Source organism: Panonychus citri, unplaced genomic scaffold (genome assembly GCF_014898815.1).
Source record: "Panonychus citri isolate SS breed McGregor unplaced genomic scaffold, ASM1489881v1 Contig00033, whole genome shotgun sequence".
Taxonomy (NCBI): domain Eukaryota; kingdom Metazoa; phylum Arthropoda; class Arachnida; order Trombidiformes; family Tetranychidae; genus Panonychus; species Panonychus citri.
In genome coordinates, this window is record NW_026515438.1 from 589,133 (window position 1) to 614,084 (window position 24,952).

General features: G+C 30.9%; 2 protein-coding genes and 1 long non-coding RNA gene across 5 annotated transcripts in view; all 3 read right to left on the reverse strand.

The window, feature by feature from the left end:
* Positions 1-8,976, reverse strand: part of LOC128397610 (retinoic acid receptor RXR-alpha-B-like) — a 30,212-nt gene extending 21,236 nt beyond the window's left edge. The window contains exon 1 of the mRNA XM_053358351.1: positions 7,196-8,976. Coding sequence (XP_053214326.1) covers positions 7,196-7,292 — 97 coding nt within the window. The 5' untranslated portion in view covers positions 7,293-8,976. The remainder of the gene's footprint in view (positions 1-7,195) is intronic.
* Positions 8,977-11,495: 2,519 nt separating this feature from the next.
* On the reverse strand, positions 11,496-15,233 carry LOC128397446 (uncharacterized). 3 transcript variants are annotated; one of them, XR_008326946.1, is made up of 5 exons: positions 15,065-15,233; positions 14,303-14,960; positions 13,756-14,234; positions 12,704-13,379; positions 11,496-12,596 (listed from the first exon to the last, which is right to left on the reverse strand). It is a non-coding gene; the product is annotated as an uncharacterized LOC128397446 (long non-coding RNA). The 3 variants fall into 3 exon arrangements; XR_008326945.1 differs by having other exon boundaries at positions 11,500-12,596; positions 12,704-12,997; positions 13,056-14,234; positions 15,065-15,230; XR_008326944.1 differs by having other exon boundaries at positions 11,501-12,596; positions 12,704-14,234; positions 15,065-15,230.
* Positions 15,234-15,805: 572 nt separating this feature from the next.
* LOC128397444 (brefeldin A-inhibited guanine nucleotide-exchange protein 3-like) lies at positions 15,806-24,896 on the reverse strand. The gene is made up of 10 exons (XM_053358171.1): positions 24,403-24,896; positions 22,752-23,583; positions 22,464-22,652; positions 22,151-22,283; positions 21,990-22,087; positions 20,943-21,814; positions 20,542-20,871; positions 18,046-20,455; positions 17,624-17,974; positions 15,806-17,545 (listed from the first exon to the last, which is right to left on the reverse strand). Exons 1-10 carry the CDS (start codon positions 24,494-24,496, stop codon positions 16,423-16,425), a joined length of 6,432 nt encoding a protein of 2,143 aa, XP_053214146.1. The 5' UTR covers positions 24,497-24,896; the 3' UTR covers positions 15,806-16,422.
* Between the last annotated feature and the right edge of the window lie 56 nt (positions 24,897-24,952).

Below are 24,952 nucleotides of genomic sequence, written 5' to 3' on the forward strand. Positions count from 1 at the left end.
TCAAATGCCGATTCCAACTCAACCATTAGAACGATTACAAATCGACATCGTCGGAAAATTTCATCCGTCATCTCAAAGAAATGAATATTTATTCACAGCTGTCGACTATTTCACTAAATATGTATTCGCTCAACCTTACAGGAATCAAAAGGAGAACGAAGCAATTAAGTTTGTTAAATATATTATTCAATTTATCGGGCATCCTAAAGTTATTCAAGTGGATAATGGACCCTGTTTTAGATCAAATGGATTTAAAGAATTTTGTGAGCAACAAAAAATTAAATTACAATTTACAACTCCTTATCGACCTCAATCGAACGGATTGATCGAAAGGTTAAACGGTATTTTGGGAAACCGTATCAACATGTTTACAGTTATACCAAAAGATTGGGACAAGTGGATAACTGAACATGTTCTAAGTTACAATTCTGCTCATTCAGAAAATTTACAAACTTCTCCTTATTATCTGTTGTTTGGAAAATTACCAAACACTCCGCTACTCAATGAATTAGAAATTCAGCCTACGCAATCAAATCATGAGGAACTTCAACAATTAAGAAATGATCATTATCAGAGAATGATCGCTAATCAACAGAATCGACTTGATTTAATTGAACCTCAACCTTTACCATTTAAAGTAGGTGACAGAGTTAAAGTTTCTGTTAAAATTCAGAACAAATTAAGAGGAAAGAAATTAACTGCTCCTTACAAAGGAGATTATATTGTTATTGAAACTTATGATTCTGCGGCCTTAATTGTGGGACTAAAAGGTCCAGCATTTAAAGTTAATTATGAAAATTTAAAACTAGCAGGTGAAAGATCTGAGATAACTGATTTAACTGATCAATCAGCTGATGTTTTGACAACATCAGAAAACACAGAATAAGTTAATTGTTCAATTAATTGTCACAATTAACTTAAGTGAACTTCCTATCAGTATCAAACATTTCTTCTTTCTAATCATCAGAAATTAAAATTTTAATTTCTGCTTTCATTCAATCTCACTTTCTCCTCTCATAATTAAAAGATAGATATTCCCTTTCATTTCATTGATAACCAAAGTAAATTACCCTAATTATCAATGTTCAGATAGCAGTGGTCACAAATTAGATTTGATCAAAAAGTAAATTACCCTTTGATCAATCATTCACAAAAATTTAAAGTTAATTCAGTTCAGAGTAAATTACCCTGATATCTGACTGATTAATTTAAATTTCAATGAATCAATTAATTGATTCAAAACCTTTTACCAATCCCTTGATTTGTTGTTTTTCTTTCTCCTCCTTTGGTGGAATAAATCAAAACTTCGCCATTGATAATCAATCAGATCCATTGAGATAATTCCCTTTAACGAAACAAAATAGAAAAATTAATTAATTTAAATGATAATTAAAAAGAAAATTAGGAAAATTTGATTTAAGTAACACTTGGATCATTGATTCGATTTTAATTAGAAAGAAATTCATCTTTCAGATGATAGTCTCGAGCTAATCTTCGCTGAGATTAAGATTTTAATTAACCAACAAATCAATTGTTTTAACTAATCAAATTGACCACAAGTATCCAAAGTAAATTACCCTGGTCCTTGTGTCCAGTAATATTGATACATTTAACAATTTCGCTATCTAATCTAAATCTATCTTCTCTCTTTCGTTCTCTCATTCTTAATATTTATTAATCAATTGATTATCTCTCTCCCTCTCTTTCTTTAATTAGAAGAATCTTGTTTACCAAAGTAAATTACCCTAGTAAACAAGTTAATGATTTCGATCAATGATCACAAGTTTAAACAGATCAAATTTCTGAGAGCAATTTAAATTCAATTGAAACAATAGAGACAAGAGATTCTGACCATTTGGTCAATTTAAAATTAAAAAGATCAACTTATCTTTTACTTTCCTCCATTTTGGTTCCCACGATAAGAAAAATTCGTCACCAACATGAAAACAAAAAGAAACAAAGAAAGCATTTAATTCATATTCAATTTTAAATTAAGATTTCGAATTAATCTAAATACATTAATTACCTTTTTCTGTCGATTCTCCTTCTCTAATTAATCAATTAGTTCCTCGTAATTAAAACAATTACCTTAAAACAGAAGAAAAGAAAAAAGCTTTAGTATTGTAAACGGTCAAAGTAAATTACCCTGAACCGAAATTACAAACACCAAATTCTGATTGATTAATCAACTAAATTAATGGGAAACAATCAATTGATTAACTCACAAAAGTAAATTACCCTTATTAAGTTAATCAAATTGATCAAAATTAAACAATTGAAACAAAAGAAATTACAAATTTCAACTTACCTTCTGATGCATGTGTGAACGAGGTTCCAATTGAAAATTTCTCACAGAGATTCTGAAAAAACTATTCAGTCGATTTTCATGATTTAAACACCATCAGATTAAGCACATTTTAAATATCAAATCGATATAAATTAACAATTTAAAAAATTAATTAACTAATTAATTTAATTAATTAATTAAGAGAAGAGACAAAAGTAAATTACCCTTGACTCTTCAATTAACCAACAGATTGCGCTTGCGCACAAACAAGTTCTCTTTCTCTTTCTCTGTCTTTTCCGTTTCCCTCCAAAAGAAAATTCTATTCTATTTTTCCCCCTTTCTCTTCTCTTTCTTTTCTCTGTCTATTTCTCTGTCTAAAAAGACAATGTCCATTTTTCTATTCTCTTTAAGGAAGAAGAGTTAAAAATGTTAATTTCTTCAAAGTGTCAACATGTTTTCACTTTCTCTTTGTTTCTTCAATCAAATCAACAATTAATTAATTATTTTTTCGTTTAATTTAGTAAGTTAAAGGTAGATATTAGGGTAAGTTACTCTAAACTACTTTAACTTAAACAAAATTAATTCAATTTAAATTAGTTTAATTAGAAAGTGTGACCAAAGTAAATTACCCTGGTCAACACGTTGTCTTAAAGTGATGCGTGTTAATTTTTGATTTGATTTCTCTTCAATCTTCCTTCATTTTCTTGAAGAAAATGCAACAATTAGTTAATTGTTTCAACAAAATCTCAACAATAATCAACAATTAGATTAAATTGTAAATTTTTTTCCTTTTCCATTCCTTTCCCAACAATAACCTTCGCTCAAAGTCAAAGTAGATATTGGGGTAATTTACTTCAAACTACTGTTAACTCTTATCCTATCCCAGTTAATTGTTAAATTAGGGTAATTTACTTTATACAACAATTAACTTTTCCTCAATCCAATCCTTTAATTGTCAACCACAAATAAAGTGCAAGTGTTAATTACCTGTGAACCCTTGGTGACATTGGTTGGATTCGTGCTAAATTTTGGATAAATTTAAATGGATAAAATGGATAAGCAGTTGTCATCAGAAATGGAAACTGATGAAGGTAATGAAAATATTGAGGTAATGAATTTATAAAGGAGTTGGATGGTGAACAATTCAAGAAATTCATCAAATTAAAAGTTCTAAAAGTTTACGGTGAAATAACTGAACGTCAATTCTCAGTTTCATTCGATAAGGTATCAGTTCAACCCGGATTTACAGTGGATAAGGTCAGTGGTGATCAACGATCTTACATTTGTATTTTATGTGATCAAATAGCACGAGTTCCGATGAAATGTATGGACTGTACCTTCTTCTATTGTCGTACCTGTGCTCGTTTTCTTCATATTCTTTCCCAAGCAATTAAAAATCAACCTCTTACCAAGAATATTAATGAAGAAAAAATGGGAAATAAGCAATTTTTATGTCAATTTAATATTTGCGGAGATAATGGATTCTCAAATTCGAGCCTTTAGCCGAAGACGAACGACAATTAATCACCAGTTATAAAGTAAATTGTATATATTCAAATTGTAAAGAAAGGTGATTACGTTACAATTAGTAACCATTGTAAAAATTGTAAACAATCAAACAACAAATTTAAATTCGATTGTTCCAATGTGGCCGATACTTTTCTTCTCGACGATGAAACAATTAATGAAAATCCGAGCGATTTATATTTCATCGATCAAATTGGTCAAGAAAATTTCACCGAAGAAGATATTCAAGCTGCTTTTAAAGAGCAAGCAAATTCATCATTGAGAAATTTATTCAGTGATCCTGAACAATCAACATTATCAGATTCATCATCATCATCTAAACGCTCATCTGATACCGAATCAAATATTCCATCGAAGAAGAAATTAACTCCTTCCGAATATCTTCAAAGAAAATCTAAATCTAAAATTCAAAAACAAGTAGAACAATTAACAATTAATCAACAATCAATTTCACCAACTCCTTCATCTTCAACTACAACTACAACTACAGCCTCAACAATTAAAGAACCAATTTCAGCAGCAGATCTTTTCATTCAGCCGACTTCATTTGAATTATTATTAGAAAAATTAGGTTCACCTTTACCTGTTATTACTCCTTCATCAGATAAACAAACTCCCAAAGAAACTGAAACAATTAAACAGATTAATTCATCTCCTTCCGCATCACCAACTCATGAACCAGAGATACCATGGGATATAATTGAAGCATCAAGAGCATTAAAATCTCAAGCTAATCAACGTCGTCGAGCCAATAAAAATGCTCGAAAACGAGGTGAATTAACTCCCGTAATTCCACCTCCCAAACCTTTTACCTTCCAACGTCCAAGGGAAGAAGATTGTGTTGATTGGAATGAACCTCCTCCACAACAACAATTGAAGATTTCAAGTGAAAATCTAACGACAATTATTGAACGAATTCCTGATTCAGTTCCTTCAACTCCAAAGTCAACTCGATCCAACTCCTTCAGATCCTCGAACCGCCGATCTATTCCTTCGTTAAGCCTCTCATCATCTCAAGAATCTACTTCATCAGCTGTTCCTTCAACTTCATCTTCTCAACCATCTCCTTCTCCATGTTCATCTCAACAATCACCAAATTCAGATGATATCATTTTCAATTTCAGTTCAGCCGAAAATATCAACCGATCACTCAAGCTACCCCAGCTCATACGCCTGAAACTGAAGCTGAACTTGTTAAACGCCGTAAATCCGATTATTATATCGACGAAAAATTCAAAAGCATTTAACAAACAAAAAATCAAAGGAGACAAAAGCTTTATAAAATGTTATATTAGCTAAATCAATCCTTCATTACCACTAATGATTCCTCCTGAACATTTCTCGAAGCAAATTGCTTCTGCAGTTGGAAAAATCAAATATTATGGTTTCAAAGTTTGTGCAATCGATATTGAGAAACAAACTATTGTAATGAAGGATGGAAGTTTTAAAAATGTTCCAGTATGGATTTCGATTGTCGACCAGTGCAATAATATTATCTACAACTCATTCATTCGTCATCCAGCAGCAGCTAATTGGGATATGCAAACAGCTTTTCATGGCTTAAAATACGAAGATGTTCGATTCGCACCGTTATTTGTAAAAGTTCGAGATGAAGTTTTGAAAGTTCTAAGGAAATATGATCGAATCATTCTCTGTGGTCACATTGCCGATCTTTCTGATCTCTATCTAACTCCACGTGATCATTATTATTTATTACCTCGAATCGTTGACATTTCCCTTTATTATAATTGTCGAGTTAAATCAAAAGAAGCTCTTGGCCTAAAATATTGTGCCTTCGTTTTATTTGGAAAAATCTTTCAAGAAAAACTCCACTCCCCGATTATCGATGCAGCTTTTACCCTTTGGCTCTATTTAATCGATATGCCTCGAATTGAAGCAACTTTAATTGAATTATACAAAACCAAACCTCGTTTTACTAAAACTGGTTATCGAGGATACAATTGGCCTCTTAATTTCAATATGGGTGGACTTTTAAAAGATGTTCTTAAACAAATTATCGATTGGCCTGATGCTCTTAAAACAAATCCAAAACTCCCAAGAAAAGTACAAGAATCTCAGAAAATTCAACAAAAATTTTATCCTGAAGATTTCATTGATGGAGAACCTGATCATAAACGACCGTTACCTTATAAGCATATCAGAAGCCTTTTCTACGCTTACGAACGTCGTTAAGCCTATTTAAAGGTCATAATCGACGCTTTGAACGGGGGCTCTGTAAGGGAAACGCTTCGATCGGCTTCTTTCCCCCTTAATTATTTCTCTCCATCAACAATCAATTAATTATTATATTTGTTTATCCCGCTTAATCTCTGTAACCAATCATCACTTTCTTTACCTGCATAAATACCTATGCTATTTCCTCTTCCTCATCACTTGTTACTACGGTCAAGTTACTACTCATCTCTATGTTAATCTCTCAATCAGGTTATGTTAATGTCTAACCTTTAACCTCAAGTTAACTCTCTTCCCAATCTCTCAACTTCCGTTTCCATGTTACAAATCTCAAAGTGTTACTTATCTCAATAAACAATTTCCTAATTAACTAAATCGTTACTCAATTGCTCTTGCTAATTAGCTAAGAGGGATATTAGGGTAATTTACTTTAAACCCTCTCACTAATTGCTAGGATTGCAGTTCGATCATTTCGGTGCATTTTTGTAAGGGTGCCTGTACCTCATCCCCGTGAATTAATTAGACCTTACAAAGATAATCATCATGAAGGTAGAAAGAAAATCGATCCTGGTCATTTCGATCTTCGTAACACTTTCTCTCTCTCTCTCTCTCTCTCTACACAAAAATCCTTTTGTTTCATTTTCCATCATCATCATCATGGAAGCCATTGAATCTTCATCATGTTATCATCATTATTTTTCTCTTTCCATTTTCAAGGTCAATGTGTCATTAGATTTACTAAGATATTCATTGATCACAATTCTCATCAATGATTAACAATCTTCCATATAATATATAAAGTGTATTCCTCATGAGTAAATCATTGGAGATTATATTAATATTAACATGAGAAAAGTTCATAACCTTTAAGTTAAAAGGTCGATTATGAGTTAATATCAATGTTCATTAATCTTTCAATATTTCAATTTCATCATTGGATTAATTGGGTTTCTATTGATTTAGATTAGTTGATTAGATTAGCTTTTTCACTCTCTTAATTATCAATTGAATGAATGTTTGATTGGGTTAAATCAATCGCTTCTAAGTATTGGATTGATTTCATTTCAATTGGTTGTATAAGTTAATCAGTCTGAGTTACAATTTTTTTTTGTCAAATATTACTATTGATTAATTGTCTTAATTAATGGTCAATCAATTAATTTCATCACCAATTAATGACATACTGACCTGGTGAAGGTGAATTTGGTTGGCCCCAAGTATTTGGACTTTGAGTTTGATATAAAAGTGCAGTCACACTTAATTTGGGTCTATCTTTTTTGTACATAATCAATTTAATCAGTTAATTGTTTTCCTTTGATGATTAATTAATAATTAAGATAAACGGTAAAGTCTAATTGGTAGAGTTAATCACTTCCTTTTCCGTTTTTGTTTCCTTGATTAATTGGTCGACTCTCACCCGATGTATTCAAAAAAGAGATGGACTCAAGTTTAATTTGATTGTTTCCACTTAATTAACTAATTAATTGTCGTTGGAAAGTCTCACTTTTAATCAAAGTAATTAGATTTAAATTTAGACAAATTCAATCAAATTTTGGTAACTAAATTGTCGGCGTAATGATTAAATGAAGCACTTATTCATAATTGTTGTTGATTAATTGATTGATATCAAATTTTGATTAACTGGATTAAATTGGATTCGATGAATTAAAATTAAATTGATTAATGTTCAATAACAAATCAATACAGATCAAAGATTAGGAACAATTGAAGATTTAATGAGAAAAAAAATTAAACAAAACTTAATTAAGTATAACAATAATTACTATTGAAATTAAATCGTTGTCACAAATTAATAATAAACAATATCAATTTACATAACAATTAAAAATGAAACAATTAAACAATGGATAAAAGTTGATTGGTTAACAATTAAATGGGCGATGATTGAAAATAGTTGATTAGTTGATTAGTTGATTAGCATGAAGAGACATTCACACAGAGACACAGAATCACAATAACCTTTTAATTATGATTAAAATTAACAAGCGAAATCCAATTAAATCAATTTAATTTGGGTGAACACAGAATTAAATGTATCACAGAGAGAAGGAGAGAAATGAAGATGAAGATGATAAATGATATCGATGAACTTGAAGGTCGACAGAAGAAACAATTAAGAAGAGAAGAAGAAGAAGAAAAAAGTTCGAAAATTAAATTAAATTGTGTAGAGAATTAAATTTCGTTATATTGGGTAATAATAATACTAAGAAGATACAATTAAATTGATAAGGTAAATGAAAACATTGACGGGTTATCAACCTAAAAGAGTTACTTTCATATTCATTTCATTTTTTTTCTTCTTTTGGATTCTCTCTCCCTCTGTAAGTTTATTATTATTAGGGGATTTTCAGATAAAATTCTGGGCTTATCTATGGTAGATATTTTTATAATAATAGTATATCTAGTGTATATATACAGAGAGAGAGAGAGAGAAAGTGATGAGAGGGAGAGGAGGGAGTGAGTTTATTATTGATAAAATGTTCAACTTCTAACCAAGTCTGTGTTTGAAATAATTTTTTGACGTTGGTGGTTATTGTACGTTAACGAAAGGCAGAGAAAGAGAGATGAGTGAGCTAGGGAGTGTTTGGATTTGAGAGAGAGAAAGAGATGAAAGAGTTGGAAGAAAGGGTGAGAGAGAAAAGATGAGAAGGGGAAAGGATGGTGAGAGAGAGAGAGAGAGAGAGAGTTGAATAGTGTTGTTGATCGGTGAGAGAAATGAAAGTGGGAGAAAATTGAAGGGAGATTATGGTGAGAGTAAGAGTGAGTCTTGGTGAGTGAGAGAGGTTGAAACTTGTAAGGGCGGGAGGAGAGGGAGAGATTGCGCGAGCTAGTGAGTTTGTGTGATGAGAAAAGAAAAGAAAATGTTAACAAACGAAAGAGAGGAAAAAAAAATAAGAGAAAGATATGAGTAACTAACGAAAGAGTAACTATGTGAGTGTGTCTGAAGAAACTCAGAGGAATGAATTTTATCTTCAAGTGAGATGATCATGAAAAAAAAGAAGAAGAAAATAAGAGGGAAAGAAAAAAGAGACTCTCTTGTAACCGGGGAATGACTTACTAACGATTCGTTAGTATGTTAACCATTTTCTCTTATGTCAAACGTACGTTGCTACGAACTGAAAACTTTTCCAACTTTTTTTCTCTTCTCCTCCAGTGGCTCCATCTGTTGGCGAATTTCGAAAACTATCGAATTTACCATTTTTTCCAATTCATTTTCTTTAAATTCAATTTTCAACCTTCAAATTTATTACCAACTTCGTATTTAATTATTTGCTCATTAATCTGATTTAATCTTTAATTCCCCATACGCTCTCTCTCTCTCTCTAACTACTTAATTTACACTTTAATCAGCTAATTATTAATCTTATATCATCCATTTGATATTGAGCAATTTTCTTCTTGTTTTTGTTTGTCTCATGATCTTGATTTTTTTTGTTATTATTTAGCTTTACGATTGCAATTAAAACTGATCACCATGTTGATCAATTCATGATGATCAAGTTGGTTAATATTTCAAGTTTATTAATCATTATATTGACTTCGTTGTTGTTGTTGTTGATTATCAACAAATAAATATATTTATAAATGACACTTTCAGGTAAATCAAATGAAATGATTATATAAATTGAATGTCTGATCCAGTGATGAGATTAATTTATTAATTTTCTTCTTCTCAATTGGATTAGATTTTCGTTAATCTAAATAGTCACAAGCTCATAATTAATATCAATGTGCTTTTTATTTACTATTTTACCGAAAATCTAATTAGATTTAGATTTGAATTGCAAGTTGAAAGTTTAAGCTTAATTTGTTTTTACTGCTTCTCCCTGATTATGTAATTATTATAATTAATTTAATCCACAATTCAAGGTTAATCATTCAACGATTTAGCTTAATTGTGATAAATTAACACTGGACATTTCCTTGAGCTTTTGTGTTAAATGTTGAATCAACAGCAACAATTAAAAGTAAACTTTATATTTTTGCTCTAATTTTTGGTTTTTCAGTCTTAATTATGATCCAGGAAATTGTAATTAACTGTAACACTTTTAATTGCAACCAAGCAAAGGTTAAATAATATCAATGAGCTAATCAATTATTATGAAAATCAAATTGCTTATATTTGATTAATGATTAAAACAAAGGAAGAAGATATGAAAAAGTTGATCAAGATTAATAATTAAGTTAAATTGTTCATCCGGTTAGATTAGTTTCTGATAATTTGAATGAGCAACAATTAACTTTAATCATAACGATTTCATAGTTACTGTTTAATTAATCAAAAAGCAAAATTAATCAAGGTTATTGTTGATATTGTGTAATCCTGGTTACAATTTAATATTAATGAACAATGATTTAGTTTTATAATTATAATCCAATTTATATTCATTTAATAATTTCAATTAGAAATTAATTGTTTGATTAAGCCCTAAGGGCATGATAATTGAAAACAATAACAAAATTAAAGTGCTTAAATCAGTGATTGATTAACTTTTTTCAGTTTAATTGATTAACAATTACGTTTCCTCGTCTAAAGTTTAAGGACAATCAGCTTAATTGAGGATATAATTAGTGTTTCCAATTGTTAATCAATGTGTCTCATAATTCAATTTAATCTCAATTAATCCCAATTAGAAACAAAGTTATAATTACAATCAATTAATTGTTAATAACAAACTTTAGGACAACGATTAAGCAATAAATGATTTTTTTAATTCACTTTAAAAGTGCAATACAATTATATATAAATATTAATCTAATAAAACAACAACAAAAGTTAATTTAGTAATTTAGCTTCACTAATTAGTTAATCATGATCAACATTTTTCCTTGGCTTCAACTTAATCAAACTTAAAATAAAACAAAAAACTATGGTTTTTGATATTATTGTGATTAAGGATTGAATCAAATTCAAGGCTATTTAATAATCAATTTAGTTGATTATTTGATTTACTTGGCTTCTTGATTTAATCACTTTCAATTTGTGTGTATATTGATTAATGATTGTAGATGCATCTTATTACAATTAAATCAAATAGTATGGTTAATTGTGAATTAAACACTAAAAGCTAATCATATACACAATCATACGCATTTAGCTAATTGTTGATTATCTATGTTGATTAATTAACTAATTTGATTGATAAAAAACAAACTGAATTCATAAAAATGTGAGAAGGTGAAAAGTTTTTATCACAATTAGTTTGATTGGAGTGATTGTTGAAACTGAATTAAAGACGCAATTAAGTGTATGCATTTAAGAAAAAGTTAATTAAGTTAATAAGAAGATAAAATTAACCATAGATTTTGATTATCTTAGTGATTAAGATGAGTAGGTTTACCTGGTTTAACCAGTTCTTTCAACCCGTTTACCTGTTTGGAATCATGAATACGTTTAATTGTTGAGAAGAAGTAAAAAAGATCCAAAGATAATCAAGTAACAATCAAGAATATTTTTAATTAGAAACTTTGATTCCATTTTGTTTCTCATTGATGATTGATCTTGATGTTCATCAATTAGATTGTATTTTTCAGCCGCAATAAACAATTGATGAATTGAACTGATTTCATGGTTAACTCATTACATGATTAATGTTAATTGTCAGCAATTATAATTGTCTGAATGTTATTACATAATTTTTCAAATACGATCAGCGAATTGGTAGCAAATTGTTTTCATATTTGTTTGTAAACATTAAAAGAGTAACAATTTAATGGTTTTGATGATTAGGAATTGACTTGTTATTAAACAATTGATTAGATTGATTGTTGATAATTAAAGTAATTTAAGAAAACCCCATTGGATTGGGTTATTATTTAACAGGGTAATCCAAGGTTATTGAGCTTTCTATTATTATTTCAACTCTTTTTTTTTCAAGTAATCACTCATTTTTTTACATGGAGACAGAGAAATAGAAAGGGAAAGGGAAGTTCAATGATGATAATCATTTTATCATCATCATCATACATTAGGTAACATTGATAATGAATATAATAGCTTAGTTACCAGAGCATTGCGTGTTAACAATCAACCTTTTACAAAAGCAAAATGATAATGAAAATTGAAGTATGTTGATGATTTAGCAGAAAATAATGAAATGAAATTATCATGTAGGAGTCCTATTGATGTCCATTGAACAATTATACGAGGGAGAGATTGAAATACAATGGAAGAGAGAGAGAGAGAGAGCAAAGTAATCACCAAGTACCAATTCAAAAACCCCTTTGGTAACAATTATAACAAAGGATAGAAGTTGATTCCAATTGGATTAAGTTGATGTGGATAAAATGTATTAATAGAAACTTAAAATGTTGATTCCAATGGTATTAGAAGATTGTATTTGCTGAATTAATCGTGAAATTTGTATTATCATCATGATCTTTTTATATTCACACTGATTTCCATTCAATCCTTTTGTTTCATCTGATTACCATTGTTACCAAATCTGAACGAAAAATATGGCCGATGAAATTTTCTGTAAGCTTGTTTTCTTCTCATCTGATGATCATCATCTGCTCCCACCTTGTTGATTGTTATTGTAGACTGACAGTTCTAATATTAATAGGCCTATTGTCATTAGAACATGAGAGAGAGAGAGAGAGAGAGAGAGAGAGAGAGAGAGAATGAAAAAGGACATAGAACCCTTTGTTTCTCTTATTGTTTCGAGTTCTAACCTTGAGGAAAATTATTATTCTTTTTATCCTCCAACACGTTTTCAGTTTTTCTCCAATTCTATTATAAAGGCAAACAAAGTTATCATCATTTTCTTCATCTTGAAAATATTTTCCTTTTCCTCTTTAGGCTGAATAATTAATAATCTATCTTCTTTTTCTTATTCATTGTCCTCTTTTCATTCCCCTGGTTCATGTAAATTCAGTCAATTATGTTCATGTTAGACTTTCTCTCTTGCAGCTCTGTTAGCCATCCTATTCGAGATTATCATCATAATTATCATCATGGAGACTCAACTGTTGATGAAGAGAAAATAATCAACATTAACAGCACAAATATCTATTGACGCATAACTTATTTGAGCTTTTTTCTTTTTCTCTTCTTCTTCTTCTTGTTGGAAGATATAAAAAAACGTCATCAGAAAAGAAGAAACTTTTTCAGGTTCTGGTTCATCTTTCTCTTGATCAGCCAATGTTTCTTTTTGGCCTGTTAACTTGAATATCTTTTGTTGGTGTAGATTTAATTGTAGACTTTCAATTTCCATCTCTTTCCCTGATTTGATTACATAACACTTTCGGTTCTGAGAAAATGGATTCATCAACTTTTCCAATCAACAGGTGAGAAAGAAATTCATTCTTTCTCCTCGGCAGGTTATCATTAAGTATTCCATCATGAATTCTGGGAAAGGTGGAAGAGAGAGAGAGAAAAGTAATGGTCAGTGGGAATGTAGTGGCGATTGTACATTGGTGGTCACTCTGTGGATTCACGGGTTGCATTTTCACTCTTTAATCAAGTGATAAATTAATTCTTCTAACAACATTGTTGTATTATAAAGAAAAAGAAGTAGAAACGATTCTCTAATTTTCTATTCTTTCCATAGTATCTTCGTCTTTTCTTTGTTTTTCCTCTTCGCCAGTAGAATCTTTCGTTTCAATTATAATATCGTTCTTTTCTTTATCGTGTTTTGTTTACTCCTTTTCTTCAATTGTTTTATACTCCTACTCCTTGTATGTACTCCACCATATTCTGATTGGGTGTGTAATAGATTATGTACTTTAGGCGGTGGAGAAATGAGAAACAATAGAGAAACCAATATAACACCCTTATGATGAGCATGTAAGGCTCGTGGTTCCAGAGACTTGTGATACTTTTTATCCAATTGACAGAATTCACGTCATTTTCAAATGATCGTTTTCAACAGCATGTTAGAAATGATGGAAGACGTTGGATGATGTAAGTTATGATCAGCGAAACAATCAAATTTCCTCCAATTAGCTTTTCCAAATTTCTTAATTTGCATGTTGATTTTACATCAACGAAGCATAAGTAAACGATGTAAATAACAAGTTAATTTGACTTTCATTTCCATTGTATTTTGATGAGAGGGCAATTAGTTAATTTCTCGTAATATTATGAAGACTTAACAACAGCAACAATCCAACCATAAATTAACTAACAACGTTATATTCTTGGTGATTACGTTTGGTTTTCTTTCTTTTTTCTTTACTTTTTCTTTCAGTTGATTATCTCGTTCTAAGGAAAAGATTGTTATTCACTTGCCATTAAGATCTCTTCTTGTTTTCTTCTCATGGTACACTGACCTTACGAAGTACTTTCATCTTTCTTTCTCCCGTAAGATAATTATTGACGATTGACATCTCCAAATAGGATGAATTTATCGAGGATCAGGTAGTTTCTTGCCCAGAGAGAGAGAGAGAGAGAGAGACCCGTCTTCTTTCCCCCTGCAAACGAATCCGCTTTTCCTTTTGGATATTTGGTAACTTGTGAGTCCATCAGAATAGGTAAGAATCATTCACTCAGATTGTTCAGAGGGAAAGAGGCTAAATTTCATGGTAAAGATAAACAGAAACAGGTTTTCTTTTTCTTCCCTCTCTCTCTCCATGAATCGTTCATATAAGATGAATGTTTAGTTCGGCATCAGGATGAATTGAAGGTTGTTTTCCTTGTTGTTTTCTTATCACCAGCCAAGTATCTGCCTTTTTTTATATTCGACAAACTCTGAGAAATGAAACATCATCTTCTTCTTTACTATCTCTCATCATCATCATCATCATCTTTTTCTTCTGATTGTTCCATGTTGATATAATCACTCTGGAAGATGAGAAAACACATAAAACGAAAAAAAAATACTTGAAAAGATTTCTTTTCCTCCATCAACATAAGATGAAATTCCTCTTCTTTCCCTCTTAACACAGAGTTTTATCACCCTCTGGCTATATTATACATCAGCTTGTTCACCTTTACAATAGAAATAAATACAAAAAAACAACCAATTAACCAATAAAGTAATTGATAAAGAATAGAAAAAATCTCTTAGAATTGCGGTAAAAATGGCTACTCACCATTCTCATCAAAGAAAAAGATCCAAACTCAAACAGAAAAGAACAGAAAAGAAAACCAATTAAAACGATCCACATGATGACAACTTTGATTGACAATCAAAGACAATTAAATGTTTCCCAATCATTAATCATAATTAAAAAGAATTAGTTTTAATCAATTAACCAAAACACAAAAAGAATCAATTTTCTGGTCTCCATGTGAAGGCCAATCAGAAACTCTTTCGCCCCGGTTGCTTAGCAACGAGAACATATGATGATCATGTGATCTTTTTGTTTTCTTTTCTTTTAATTACAATTAATTAACTAATTATTAATGGTGATTAAAGTTTCTCATTTTCAATTTAATATTCTAAATTGTCTTGATGTTGGGGTTGCTTGAATTGTTAACAATTAGCTGGTTAATTGTTGTAACATTTGGTGAATGTAAAGTGAACATTTGATTGAGAAATTTTCATTTGGATCAATATTTTATAATTGAAGTTAATGTTGTGTAATATTAATGATTACAATTAATCAAGTGAACTTAAATTATTACCTGTCAAAGTGTTGCTAATTTAATCATCTAATGTATTAACTGAACCGATGTTATGGTTTAACTTGATTCCTTGGAAATGGTTTACAATCAAATCTAATGGTAAACTCGTTCTCATTTTTGATAATACATTTAATTGACTTTTAATTGTTTTTTTTTCTTCATAAAATATACACGGTAAGTGATGATTTAATTATCTCTTTTAAATAATTAAATTTTGTAAATTGTAGTTTCTGTTTACTTCTTTGGTGTTTAAATTACACTTTTGCCAACTATTGTAGGCTCAGTTGTCGCCTCTCAATGGGAAAATTGTATTTACACCTTGAAAAAAATTCATTTACTCTTGATAACTTTTAATTATCTGTTAATTATGATTTAATGTCCAAAATCATTAGTTGAATCAATTGTTGGTGCAACTATGAATCTCTCATGAGTAAGTGTCTATTTCAGGATATTCATAAGATCAATCGTCTAATTAATATTGTCAATGTTTACGATTAATTAACATATAACATTCTTGGCATAAAATCAGAAAATTGATCAACTTGATCAGTTTAATTTAAGATCACAATCAATGAATCAATCATTTAATTTTACATTGTAATTAAATCTTAGATTAATTGATAGTCAATGACATAAATATCAATCTAATTACATAAATAGTGATTAAAGATAATGATCACAATTGATTGTCAAGATGAAAAGAGAGAGAGAGAGATAATTAATTTACAATCAACGACTGATCAAGACACAAATATATGAACAATTAAAAATATAAGATTAAATGGAATGACAATTATATTAGAAAGTAAACAATTAAGAATAATTAATTTCTTTGTGAGTAACGACGGTAAATCAACGCAATTAACGATCGTAACTCTTTTGATTGTGAATAAATGATTAGACTTTCGATTCCTTGATTAAGATAGGGCATAAGATGATTAAATTGATAATCAGTGAGAGTTAATAAACATTGAAAGATGGAGATTAAGATTTGAGAGTAAAGGGTTTCATAAGCTTCGCTATCTTTAATCAGATAATCTCCTTCTTTATCCAGTTCATCACAGTTTCCATCCTGTTGATTTAATCCATTGTTAATTGTTGTCACTTCGGACAATTTACCTCGATACCTTTTAGGAAGTTGATTCTTTTGATTCCAAGAATCATTAAATGATGGAGGTAAAGGTGAATGTTGTGATTTCCATTTACGATAATTTCTCATCACTGAATCGATACGATTTTTACTCATGACGATATAATTTTTGGTCTCATTTTGTGTCTCAATGTCTGATTTTATCTCTTTACACGATTCCAGGTCACTTTCCCGTCCAATATCATCAATAATAAATTCATTTCTTATATTATCTTTGTCATCTTGGTCACAAGTTGATTCACAACTATTACTCAATGATTCCGGAAACAGGAAGACAGGATTTCCCATCAGCTGGTCAACTTTACCCTTTTCCTGTTGACCCTGGACAATGAAATCGGTATAGTGACCACATAATCGGTCAAATGTTTTACGTAAATTGCTTCCAAAAGAGTCAATATCTTCCAATTGATTTGTATTCTCCTGATCAATTAACATTTGGTAAACTTGATTGAAACAAATTAGGAAACAAGTAGCAAAACAAGAGGCTGATTGTTTATAAAGATTAGCGGGAACATGAAGACGGGCCATTTTCTGGATGACCAATTTTAATCCTAATCTGGTGTCAAATTCATGGAAATCACGATACGAATCCATCAACATGTCCAGCGATTGTGAGACAAATGATGAACTGATTGCAATCGGTCGATCATCGGGTTGATTGTTATTCTCATTAATCTCAATGAAATAAGATACCGGAGAAACGGTGAATCTTTTACCAGATAAAACGATTGATCCAATTAATCTAACCAACGTTGAATGTTTATTAATTTCTCTGATTAAATCACGAAATGGTATTCTAATAATGTAAGAAAATTGGTAAATTGTTTCTGTTAATTCATTGATCAGATTGAAGGATAGTTCATTTGAAACTCACTCGAATTCATTGTTTTCGTCTGTGATTATCTCAAAGATGAAATATTTCTCAGTCTCTGAGAAATTTTCACTCAAATGTTGATCATTTTCTCGAGGTTTTTGAAAATTCAACAGGAAAACTTGTTGGGCTAATCCTTTGGTTATAAGATCCGCTTTTGGGACAGTCTGAACTCGACGGGCGACAACTCGAATCCTTTCAAGATCTTTGTAAAAATCTAACGATCGATTGGGAAAAGCATTGATTAACTTTACCATTGATGTTAAACAAGTCGAATGCATTAAACGAAAAGCAATCGAAATGATTGACCATTTTTCTTCATCAAAGTATTGATAAGTTTCCATAATAACATGACTGTCAATTAATGAAAAAGGCAATTAATCAGTAAACTATTCAACACAATTAACAAAATCTAAATTGATTACCTGAAACAAGAAGAGGCAAGATTGGATATTGACTCTTTGTATGATGATTGAGTTGCTTCAATCAATATGATAACTGTTTGTGTAATCATTAAATCAACACCAATCAATGATTGATCATCTTCAGCCCACAATTTGACATGTTGAACAATTAGATGTGTAATTAAACCAAAAAAGTGCTTGAAATTAGTTAATTGGCTTGAGGGTGAATTAGATGATAGAGAAGAGAGTTGAGAGTTAATTTCATGAGTCCATTTTTGAAGGAATGGAAGAGCCGAATGATTAATACAATAAATTGCGAATTGATTTCCCGGATTTGACCTTAAGGTTCCTAGAATGGCCATACAAGTCTCGATGGTTTTTGCTTGACGGATTTTGGGACATCGATTGATACAATTAAAAATACCATCGATCAGAGTGAACCAAACATTAAGTATCCTTGAAGGTTTATCAAAGGATGACAATTTTATGGGAACATCAAAGTTCAATGATGATAATTCAGTTGACCAATATTCTGGTATCTCTATGGTTTTGGGTTCCTCGCTTAAGGTTATCCGTCGGGAAGAGATGAAAAATGGACTATCGGGTAATTTGTACATCGATCGAAGCATAGACTCAAATTGATGAAGATATTTCAATGAAAGAAGACAAAGATCAACATCATCATTACCATTTAGACTTTTACAATCAATTTCAAAGTGAGTCTCATTTGGAGTTGAAGGTAAATCATAATCATCGTTAATTGGTTGTTGATTTGATTCATCTTCAAGAGGATCTCTCATTAAATCAAGTAGACAAATGATACAATCGAGAGCTGAATTTGCAAAGATGTCCAACTTTTGGGTATTGAGAAAAGCTTCAAATATGTCAAGTATAACTCGTAATTGGCGGACCCGTTCAATTGACCGTTCGGTTGGTTCGGTAATCTTATTCTGGTTGGAATTGTTTTTGGAAATCGGTAAATTTGATCTCGATTCTGGTAAGACGACACCACGAAGAGCTGCAAATAATGATCGCCACCCTGATTTAATATCTTCTCTGGAACCTTCAACGAAACCACAGATTGAGCTTACGATCATTTCTTGAATATCAGAATCACAAAGTTCTAATCGTAAAATTTTCTCATAGGGTATGAAAAGCGCTTCATTGAAATGGAAATGATCTAATTCGGTGTGAATCGCCAATATAGTTGAGATAATATCGTTAACCGCTGAAACGGCCGATTTACAGATGATAAGGTCAAATTTAGAGCAATTGGAAGCCTCAATTAGATGGGGAACTGAAAGACCCCAACATCTCATAAAATGAACCAAAGGTCGACCCGATTTACCGATTCGAAGTAGAACATCACAGAATCGACTAAACAATAAGATGGAAGTCGATTTGATGTTTGATTTCTTTGAAATCTTATTGATTTGGTTACTTGAATTCGCAATCAAAGCTTCAAGGAAAGTTAGAAGGGATCTAAGATTAAGACGCGACGTGGCCTCGGTAAAAAGACGATCAGAAAGGTGAGATAAACATTCAAGTGATCTTTCCAATAAAGAATCGACGATTATTCCTTCACCTTTACGTCCATTCTTCTCGTTCATTACCGTCTCAATACATTGATCGAGACATTTATTGACATCAGATTCACTTTCCATTCCAAGTAAAGACGAAGACATCTCATGTTGACTGAAATTTAATTCGGGTGTTGGATCAGCTGATTGTTTCCTTGGACGAAGTAGTGATGTTAATCGATTTTTGAAAGGTTTTTTCGTTCTAGAAGAGAAATAATCATTTTCCAATTCACTGATAAAGGCACAAGATTGAAAAATATAGTCCCAACAGGGTTCACAGTGAGTAGCGATTTGTAGGCCAGTGGTCAGAATTGATCGAAGACTTAAAATTTGAGAAACATGGAGAGAAATCGGATTTTGTTTGGACAACAATCTAACTACCGATCCTTTGTTTTCCTTACTATCATTTGTACTCATCTCGCTATTAGATGTTGATAATGGGATAGAAACGCAATGTGGGCTGACGATAATCGCTCGTGTTAACAAATGAAAGATTCCCTTGCATCGTGATTGCAGTCCCAAAGTGATGCAAAGTTTGGACGCTGTTTGCAAAGCCAAGAGACAATTAATCATAATTGTCCGTCTCTCAATTGAACTTTTTTCATTGTCATGATTTAAGAGTAAAAGAAATGGAGATAAATTTGAAGATGAATTTGCATCATTGGTGAAAATTGATTCCATTATTTTGATAATCGACTCCCAAAATGTATCAACAAGACGACGAGCAATCACTTGACCGATATTCTGTCCATCTTTAACTGTTGTCGTTAATTGTAAATTGGTTTGAGTTAATTTACGATAACCAGATAATTCATAGCTACCAGCAACTTCTTGATCACCACCATCAATATCTATAAGAGGATAAAAAAGTAAATTCAAATCAGATTATATTCAATTACCATGATTTAAATAACAGAATAATTAACTAATCATCTACCTCTAATCATATTAATCAAGGCAATATTGTTAGACAATGAATAAGTGTAACCAACATCGCCTAGTAAATTATTTACCAAAACTTGCTGGTAAAGCTCAGCAAGCCAAGTTGATGAAAGGTAAACCAAAACACCAGAATTGTAAATATCATCAATAAATTGTTGCTCAGTAATTGGTGGTTTAGATTGTGTAGCTAAATTGTAGTAATTGTCTTTCATCAGCTTTAAATTCAATGAGAGGGTTGAGTAAACAGCCAAATAAACACCATCGCCATTGATGATCAGTGGATCGGATGAAGTGATAATTGTTGATTTACGTTTCTCCCAAATTGCTAATCGATAATAAGAAAAGTAAATGAAAGGTTAGAATCAAATTCAACTCGAATTTAAGTTAATTACTCACTTTTACAGAAATTCGAAGCAAATTTTTGCAGTTCATTGTCGATTTGAACGCTGTTTTTCATGGTCAATAAATCACCGAGTATTTTGATTAGATCCTTGATCATATCGCGAGCATTTTCCCGTTCTTGATTAATTAGGGAATCGTGATTATCCAGGATGATTTGTTGACGTTCATTTTCTTGCCGAACCTCTGAGATGATTCGAGATCGATAATTGTTCCGTTGATTGTCTTCTCTCATCTCTTCATTGTTCTCACCATTCAGAGAGACTTTATCATGAGAGACATTTGATTTGGTGACATTTGATTCAATTATCGAACTGATTGTTACATCATCATCTTGATTGGTCTTCTCATCAAGGGTACATTGTGATCCAAATGAACTAACTGATTGTTTAAGTGATTCACCTTCATCAGTTACAAACAGCTCATCGGAAGCTGAATCATCCTCATCGGCTTCATAATCATCATCAAGACTACATTGATTATCATCACTTTGATCATCACCATCAGGATTATCAATTATCTCCTTTAATTTACTCTTATATGAAGTAATCTCCATCTCATTATCCGATTGTAATACCAAATTAGGTTGAGTGAAAACATCATTACTTGATTGAGATAAATCCTCATCTTCACCCTCTTCAGTATCAATAGAATCACCTTTACCAAAATTGACCTTTCTCCTTTCACCATCACCATCATTACCACAATTATCTTCAGATTCAACAACACAATTATAACCTTGATTGGTTAAATTTTTACCGGAAACAATTGAGTCCAAACTGTTAATCAATGAGATGATACAGTAAACACTTTGAAAGATAATCTCTTGATCGTTAGTTGAACTACATTCAACCAGTGAATCAATTATTCTGAATAAGGTGAGAAACAAGAAAAGAATTGATTAAAAGTTTAACAAAATTAAAATTAGAATTAAATTGTTAATCAATCAACAATCAAACTCTCAAACAAAAAAGTAAACAAAAACATATGATTTTAACCGAAACCGGTAACCGGTTTTTTGATTTTCGTTTCCGGTCAACTTACATTCTGATCAGATTTAAATCCTTGTCGGTGCAAGATAATTGTGTTGGTGAATCAACTGTGGTACATAATTTAATTAGACACTGATTGTCTTTAAATAGCTAGAGAGAAATTGTTGAAATTAATTAGTGAAAATCGTAAGTTTCAAATCTCGAATCATTTACCTCTTTAATTGATTGAAGAGCCTCAAAGCGAAAGTGAATCAATGGATAAAGAAGCATTCGATGAAAAATCGACTCTAAAACTGGCCTCATGTACTTAATTGGACCAAAAAGACGAACCAATTCACGAGCCACTCTATAAGATAATCGAAAGAGAATGAAAAATAACATTAATGATAAAATAATTCGAAACAATTAACTATTGACACGATCGCTGAAACAAATCATCTTAAAGATTTTACTCTTAAACTTTGGATCGATTAAAGGAAAATAATGATAATTTTCGAACAATTTAATTGATTAATTAAGCTCTTACCCATAAACTTCCTTTAATTGTATAATATTTTTATCGTTAAATGATAAACATTCTGATCCACGGCCATAAATTTCATCTTTTGAATTTTTTCGATTCTTTTTGATTGATGATTTATCGACTCGAGGAGATTTAATTACTCGATTCATATTAAAGTTTAACAATTTAATCAACATCGGACCCAATTTTTGCCTAATTATCGCAAAATTAAGACAAGATAATTAACCGATCATCTAAAGATTAACAAAGAATTGAAATGTTATTCAAAAATGAGTATTAATATTTACTAACCAAACGAAATCAGTTAAATCCTTTTCAATTGATTTATCAATTTCCAATGAAGTTAATATGGCATTGATACACTTTAAATTGAATGATATTTGAAATGAAATCAAAATAATCTGAGACCGTGAACTTTTATCACCTTTACCATGTAAATAGCATCTTTTCCTGAGAATGATAATTTTACCTGTCAGAGAATCGAGAAGCGGAATAATCTGATGATTGATTGCATCTCTTAATTCAATTGAACTTTCAGTTATCAGGTAACCGATAAAGTAACGATATGATTGAATTGCCGTTGCCGTTGATGCAGTGATCTTTGGGCTCACTGTTGATGACCCAATTAATGGATCGACCGAGGATGAGGATGCTAATGATGAAAGTGATGCTGCCAGTGAATTTGATGTTGATGAATACGAGGATGGTGATGATGATGATGTTGTTGTTGTTGTTGATGATGATGGTGATTCTTTTGATGATGAAATTGTTAAAGGTGAACATGAGATTATCGTTGAACAGCAAATATCTGAAACTTTTTCAAGATCTGTGAACCGTAGGTGAGATATTCTTGAACAGGTAACTTCAAGTAGACATTTGACTAATTCAATTTGAATTATCTCATTACAATTGATTATCTTTGATCCGATTGATGAAATTATTTGATTGAAAAAATGATTCTCACAAACATCGGGTCTCCATAATGAATTATCTCGGATAATTGTCTCATAACCATTGATTCCTAATTGTCGCAATTTACTGTTCTTACATGAGACACAATTAGCTAATAGCTTGAGATAATCATCCAATATGGTTGATTTGAATGCTTCAATTGTTGCTGGCTCTGTATTAGGATAATCAAGTTAATTACCGGTAATGGAAAATAAGTAAAATACTTCATCAATATGGTTAATTAATTGTGTCTCATTTGTGTGACAATGTTTGATTATTGTAATAAACAAAATGGTTGACAGAATAATCAAATTGTCAAAAGTGATGGTCAAGCAAATTGAGAGATGGACAACAATTGAAATGATTGAAGGGTAAATTAGGTTAATTGGTGAACTGATAATCTTTTAATTATCTCTCTATGTGACAATAACCACTTTCTATCTTGTTAGAAGATGAGGAAGATAAAGGAAGATAAGAAAGAAAAGAAAGAGAAAAACAAATCGAGATCATTTGGTGAGATCTTATTGTTTTTTTCTGGACCTTCAACCTGAGTCCATTTTGTTGAATTACCTCAATGCCCTAAGGTCAAGTTGACTATTTGAGTTAATAGAACCAGGAAACATATTCTAACTGCTGGACAATACTGACCATTAAGAAACATAGGATACCTGTTATTGTGAGATAATCACTTGAATTTGATTGTTAAATCAATGACAATTATCAAGAACCACTCAGACCATCAACCTAATCTATTGATAATCAATGACAATCTAAATGAAGTGCTGGTTAATCACTTTAATCAGATTTACATGATTGAATCAACAGAGAGTTCAACTGATTATTATTACTATTATCCATTGGTACATGTAAGTCTTATTAAGATCAGGTTATCATCATGATTGTGATTTAATAATTGTAATTGTCTCACAATCAAAGAGTAAAATTAAAACCAGAAAAATGATCAATGGGAAATTAAATAATCAACACTAACCTTTTAGGTCTCGAGCTTGATTGACAATTGAATTTGTTGATGATTGTTGAGCTTCGCTGATTATTTTATCAATAATTGAACTGAACATTTCCATGTTGACAATTAACAATTTACAGTTATGATTAAAAAGAATCAAATTTAATTACAACAATTTAGGAAAAGAAGACAACAAATCAATAACATGGAATTGGTATCAACATATGGTTACAATAAAGATTCAGGTTGAATTCATGGGGATGGAAAATCCTATGGAAGATAAAATAGACAGAGAAGAAAAGAAAGAGAATTATCTTCTCTGTCTATTTGAATCTTTTTCTCTTTCTTTTTATTTCTCTTTATTTTTCGAGTTTTTTTGTTTGTCCATCGATCGATTATGGAGTTACAATCAATTGGATTAAATCTAATCAACTGTTGATTAGCTTATTACAAAAGTAGAAATGAACAACAATTAAGGAACACAATTAGTGTTAATTGTTACAATTTCTAAATCAAATAAAGTCAATAGTTTGTTAATTGTGAATGTGTTTGTTTATTTTCATTTTCATTGTCA